The 5,836-nt window shown below is 43.5% G+C and overlaps 1 protein-coding gene across 1 annotated transcript in view; it reads right to left on the bottom strand.

The window, feature by feature from the left end:
* LOC104997843 (kynurenine/alpha-aminoadipate aminotransferase, mitochondrial-like) overlaps positions 1–5,836 on the bottom strand; it is a 37,257-nt gene that overhangs the window by 17,815 nt on the left and 13,606 nt on the right. The window contains exons 5-8 of the mRNA XM_010852774.1: positions 3,422–3,631; positions 2,333–2,398; positions 1,215–1,297; positions 674–770 (exon numbers count right to left, since the gene is read on the bottom strand). Coding sequence (XP_010851076.1) covers positions 674–770; positions 1,215–1,297; positions 2,333–2,398; positions 3,422–3,631 — 456 coding nt within the window. The remainder of the gene's footprint in view (positions 1–673; positions 771–1,214; positions 1,298–2,332; positions 2,399–3,421; positions 3,632–5,836) is intronic.

Genomic DNA, 5,836 nt, shown 5'->3' with positions numbered 1-5,836 from the left:
GTCCCATCACTTAATGGGAAATAGATGGGGAAACAGTGGAAACAGTGTCAGACTTTATTTTTTTGGGCTCCGAAATCACTGCAGATGGTGATTGCAGCCATGAAGTTAAAAGACGCTTACTCCTTGGAAGGAAAGTTATGACCGATCTAGATAGCATATTCAAAAGCAGAGACATTACTTTGCCAACAAAGGTCTGTCTAGTCAAGGCTATGGTTTTTCCTGTGGTCATGTATGGATGTGAGAGTTGGACTGTGGAGAAGGCTGAGCACCAAAGAATTGATGCTTTTGAACTGTGGTGTTGGAGAAGACTCTTGAGAGTCCCTGGGACTGCAAGGAGATCCAACCAGTCCATTCTGAAGGAGATTAGTCCTGGGATTTCTTTGGAAGGAATGATGCTAAAACTGAAACTCCAGTACTTTGGCCACCTCATGCGAAGAGTTGACTCATTGGAAAAGACTCTGATGCTGGGAGGGATTGGGGGCAGGAGGAGAAGGGGACGACAGAGGATGAGATGGCTGGATGGCATCACCGACTCGATGGGCGTGAGTCTGTGTGAACTCCGGGAGTTGGTGATGGACAGGGAGGCCTGGCGTGCTCTGATTCATGGGGTCACAAAGAGTCGGACACGACTGAGTGACTGAACTGAACTGAACTGAACTGAAATTGTCCTTACCTGAGTAAAAGTGCTGGTGTGCAATGTTGAAAGTTGTATGTGTAAAACAATTCTCTCAGTCAAGGGCTTTGGACCAGTTATAAACCCTACTCTCAACCTGCACAAAGACAGAAAAGGCATATTGTCAACGCTGCTACATCAGTTAACATCATGTTACTGAGGTCATGGGGAAGGAGGTTGTAACCTGGGGACAAAGGAATCTAGACAGTTAACACCTTCTAGTGACACTACTTCTTATTTAAAATACGGATTTAAATTTAATTGTACACTTAAAATAGAATGCATATCTGACCATATATTTCTAAATGTGTTTTTTCACACATGCAACCAAAAACCTGAGCAGTCCCCCTACACCTATAACTTAATTTGACCACTGAGGATGGATTGGGAGAAAATCTGTTAGTAATAGTAATAATCTAACAGATGTGTTAAGGTGAATGTATACAAGCATCTTAAGTGAGAAGAACTGTCTGCACTAAAGATGCTGAGGGACAGCCCTGTCACCTTTATCTGCAGCCTGAAGGCAGAACCAGGACCTTACCCCGAGGACAGGACTTTGGAAAAAGAGTCAGCTCGGATCACACGCCCATCCACGTCCATGGAGAGAAATGTCGGTGCCCAGGGCTTGAAATGGAAGATACATACAATATTTATATCTGTTAGATCTGTATCCCTACTTTGTGCAGAATGGGGAAACTTCACCTAGGACCTCCTTGTCCCAAGGCTTGAGATCCAGGATGAACAGTTTCCCAGGAAGGATTCCAGGAAAACTAGTTTGGAAAAGACCACAATGAAGAGGGTCATCAGCATGCAGGGCTGTTTAGAAAGGGAATGCTGACCCTTAGAACAACCAGAAACCCTGAAAAAGTATAAATGAAGATGAGCCATGTAGTCAGCATGCAATGCCGAACCTTCCACATTTATTTCAAAGTAAATGCCCACAGGGAAGGGGGTCATGGTCGTGTTTAGGGTGGGTGGCAGGCAGACATGATAGGCAAATAGATAAAAAGCCAAGAATTGTGTTTCTTTTCAGTAGATTTGTAGTGGGGACTGAATCCGTGTGTCTGTTCTCTGCAGTCCTGAGAGCAATTCTAGTGTTAGATTTTGAGGAACCGGGCGCTGGAGTCTGGGCCATTACTGTTGTCTCCTAGGGAAGAGTGCTCGGGGACAGTGGTGCATGTGGACACTGGGGAAGGATCTAGAAGTCCTTTATTGTGCAGGTGCATTCCCATTCCTACGCGACAGGGATGGCAGGCAGGGAGCATGATGCTAGGAGAGCCCTCCTCTGCTCACAGTACATCACTGACTGAGCACAGCCCTCTGCCTTTTCTCGGAACACAGCTCCCAAGTCCTCCAGCCCATCAGCCTCCCCTGAGAGACTGAGGTTGACACCCCAGGAGACACCCACTCCACATCCCTGGTACCATCTATGGAACTAGGATCAGGATGTGGAGTCAAGACGACCCTCACCTTGACTCACATGTTCCTTCATGTGCCTGACACAGAGAGCCAGCCACTATTCTAAAAGTAGGGAATTTCTAGAAAAAAAGTAAGCCTCCAGAGATGAAAACACTCAGGATCCAGGTTAAAATCAAAGCAGTGCAGTAACTTACAACCACTTATCTACTGATTGTGTGTGGAGTTGATACCATCACTTACCTTGTTGAATTGCACAAAATAGTAAGGATCATCTTCTATGATGAGGAAGTCATATTTTCTTGCGAGCTACAAAAAGGTTGAAGGAGCATATTTATTTCTTAAGAGTTATCTAAGATGAAAATCACTTGGTATCAAAGTTCTTTGTACTCACTCATTCATTCATCCCAGCAACTACTGAGGCCCCGCTGTCCTAGGAGGGGGAACCAGCCCTAAAGGCTCTGTCCTCACAGAACTTTCATTCTGGTGGTAAAGACAGAACCTGAGCTCCTAGATAGTGACCAGAGGAGGATCAGGTGGGAGGTTCTGAGGGCCTGGCAGATGGTTGAAGAGGCTGATGTTTGAGAGAGAGACAGGGAAGCTGCAGGAGAGCTCAGGCTGACCGGAAGGATCAGTTGTGCAGATGCTGGGGGAGATGTTTAGACTGAGAGCAGGGAGCAATGGCCGTGGAGGCAGAAAATACTTGGCATGTTTTAGGGACAGAAGTTTCTAGAAGGCATAGATGTTTAAGGGACAGAAGGAAGGATATGAGAGACCCTAGCCTTACACAGAGGCCCAGGTTCCATCATTGCATGTGGCAGGTGAAGGACTTTGATACTGTTTGCAGTGTGGGGTGAAGCGGCTGGAGGAGGAACTGTAGGTCCACACTAGAGCAGGAAGGATGTCAAGGGCTGGTGTGGGGGTCGGGGTGGGTAACTCCAAAGTGCTCACAGGTTAGGGAGGGAGTGTGGCCAAGGAGATGGTGGGTTTGAGTAACGTGGGTGGTAGGAGCCACTGTATGGGGTGGAGGTGGGGGATGAAGAGAAGACAGAAAGAAGAGATGGGTGTAAGAGGTGAGTGTAACATCCCACCAAGAGTAGCATCTCTTTCAGTGAAAATATCAATTAAAGGGAAAGAAACATCATAGTCAACCAGACTGTAGTAAATTCTTGTGTTTAAATTTGTGGCAACACTGGTATAGATGACTTTGTTTTATTAAAAACCATCTTCATTGTGAGCAAGGGGCTAATAAGAGAAGGAACTTGAGAGTACTCTTCTAAAGAGTCAGAAAGAAACAAGCACACAAGTACGTAACACCTTCTTTGAAAATACCTCATAGATTTCCCTTTTGCGCTCAGCTGTTAATGAGTTCCCAGAGGGGTTGTTGCCATTTGGGACAGTGTAAAGACATTTGGGGCTGTTTTTCTCAGGGTCCTTTGAATCTTCTGGTTTCCATTTGGAAAGTATTTCTCTGAGGGAGTCTGGAATAATCCCGTGCTCATCACTGGAAACATTAATCATGTTGCAGCCCAGGGGTTGCAGCTGTCAAGTACACAGAGAAAAGCAAATCCAAGATTGAGACATGATTACAAAATATCAGTGCCAAGGGTTCTTACATTAAGGAGAATGTTATCATTTACCCTTCACAAACCTGCCCTCAGCTTTATGCCCACGCTGCATCATCTTCACAATTATGATTAGAACTGGCTCATAAAATAGGTGTTTATTAGGGAGTGATTTTGAGAAAGGAAATCAATCTTAGAAAGCACCTGTGATGATAATACATAAAAAGTTATAAGCAGAGGTGATACTCAAAATACTGGACAAGTGGTGTAGCATGGGAGCAACAGACACAGAGCAGGGTGGAATGGGGTCCTGGAGACTCCCCGCCAATCGGCATTAGCTCTGCACTGTGGGGGTTCAGGGTGGTCTCAGGAGAGGGGTCGGGGGGGCCAGGGTGGGGCTAGGGCACCAAGGAGCATCAGGGCTGTGGCTCTGCAAGGGATGTGCAAGTGTTTCAATACTGTACCAACTACAGAGGCTGAAGTCGAAAGTGGTGGCCTTACTTATAGACAGAGTTTTGTGAAAGACTTGCATTTTCATATTTTATGTTTATGGATGAACAAAAGAAAAAACATGAGACTTAGTAAATAAGAAGGAAAGGAAACCATACACAAAATGAAAAGACAACCTATGGATTGGGAGAAAATATTTAGAACAATGCATTTGACAAGGGATGAATTTCCAAATTATACAAACAACTCGCACAATTCAATATCAAACAAACAAAACCAAAAACAACCCAGTCAAAAAGTGGACAGAAGTCCTAAAGAGATATTTCTCCAAAGAAGACCTACAGATGGCCAACGTGCACTTGACAAGGCACTCAACATGGCTGACTATAGAGAAAAGCTAATGCAAACTACAGTGAGGCGTATCTCATACCAGTCAGAACGACTATGACCAAAAAGTCTGTAAACAGTAAATGCTGGAGAGGTCCCATTTGTTTATTTTTGCTTTTATTTCCAATATTCTGGGAGGTGGGTCATAGAGGATCCTGCTGTGATGTATGTCGGAGAGTGTTTTGCCTATGTTCTCCCCTAGGAGTTTTATAGTTTCTGGTCTTACGTTTAGATCTTTAATCCATTTTGAGTTTATTTTTGTGTATGGTGTTAGAAAGTGTTCTAGTTTCATTCTTTTACAAGTGGTTGACCAGTTTTCCCAGCACCACTTGTTAAAGAGATTGTCTTTAATCCATTGTATATTCTTGCCTCCTTTGTCAAAGATAAGGTGTCCATATGTGCGTGGATTTATCTCTGGGCTTTCTATATTGTTCCATTGATCTATATTTCTGTATTTGTGCCAGTACCATGCTGTCTTGATGACTGTGGCTTTGTAGTAGAACCTGAAGTCAGGCAGGTTGATTCCTCCAGTTCCATTCTTCTTTCTCAAGATAGCTTTGGCTATTCGAGGTTTTTTGTATTTCCATACAAATTGTGAAATTATTTGTTCTAGCTCTGTGAAGAATACCATTGGTAGCTTGATAGGGATTGCATTGAATCTATAAATTGCTTTGGGAAATAAATGCAAAAATAAACAAATGGGACCTAATTAAACTTAAAAGCTTCTGCACAACAAAGGAAACTATAAGCAAGGTGAAAAGACAGCCTTCAGAATGGGAGAAAATAATAGCAAATGAAGCAACTGACAAACAACTAATCTCAAAAATATACAAGCAACTCCTACAGCTCAATTCCAGAAAAATAAAATGACCTAGTCAAAAAATGGGCCAAAGAACTAAATAGACATTTCTCCAAAGAAGACATACAGATGGCTAACAAACACATGAAAAGATGATCAACATCACTCATTATCAGAGAAATGCAAATCAAAACCACTATGAGGTACCATTTCACGCCAGTCAGAATGGCTGTGATCCAAAAGTCTACAAGCAATAAAATGCTGGAGAAGGTGTGGAGAAAAGGGAACCCTCTTACACTGTTAGTGGGAATGCAAACTAGTCCAGCCACTATGGAGAACAGTGTGGAGATTCCTTAAAAAACTGGAACTAGAACTGCCTTATGATCCAGCAATCCCACTGCTGGGCATACATACTGAGGAAACCAGAACTGAAAGAGACACGTGTACCCCAATGTTCATCGCAGCACTGTTTATAATAGCCAGGACATGGAAGCAACCTAGACGTCCATCAACAGATGAATGGATAAGAAAGCTGTGGTACATATA

This window comes from Bison bison, unplaced genomic scaffold, assembly GCF_000754665.1.
Source record: "Bison bison bison isolate TAMUID 2011002044 unplaced genomic scaffold, Bison_UMD1.0 scf7180017864316, whole genome shotgun sequence".
Lineage (NCBI taxonomy): Eukaryota > Metazoa > Chordata > Mammalia > Artiodactyla > Bovidae > Bison > Bison bison.
This window is presented reverse-complemented; position numbering and strand designations above follow the sequence as displayed.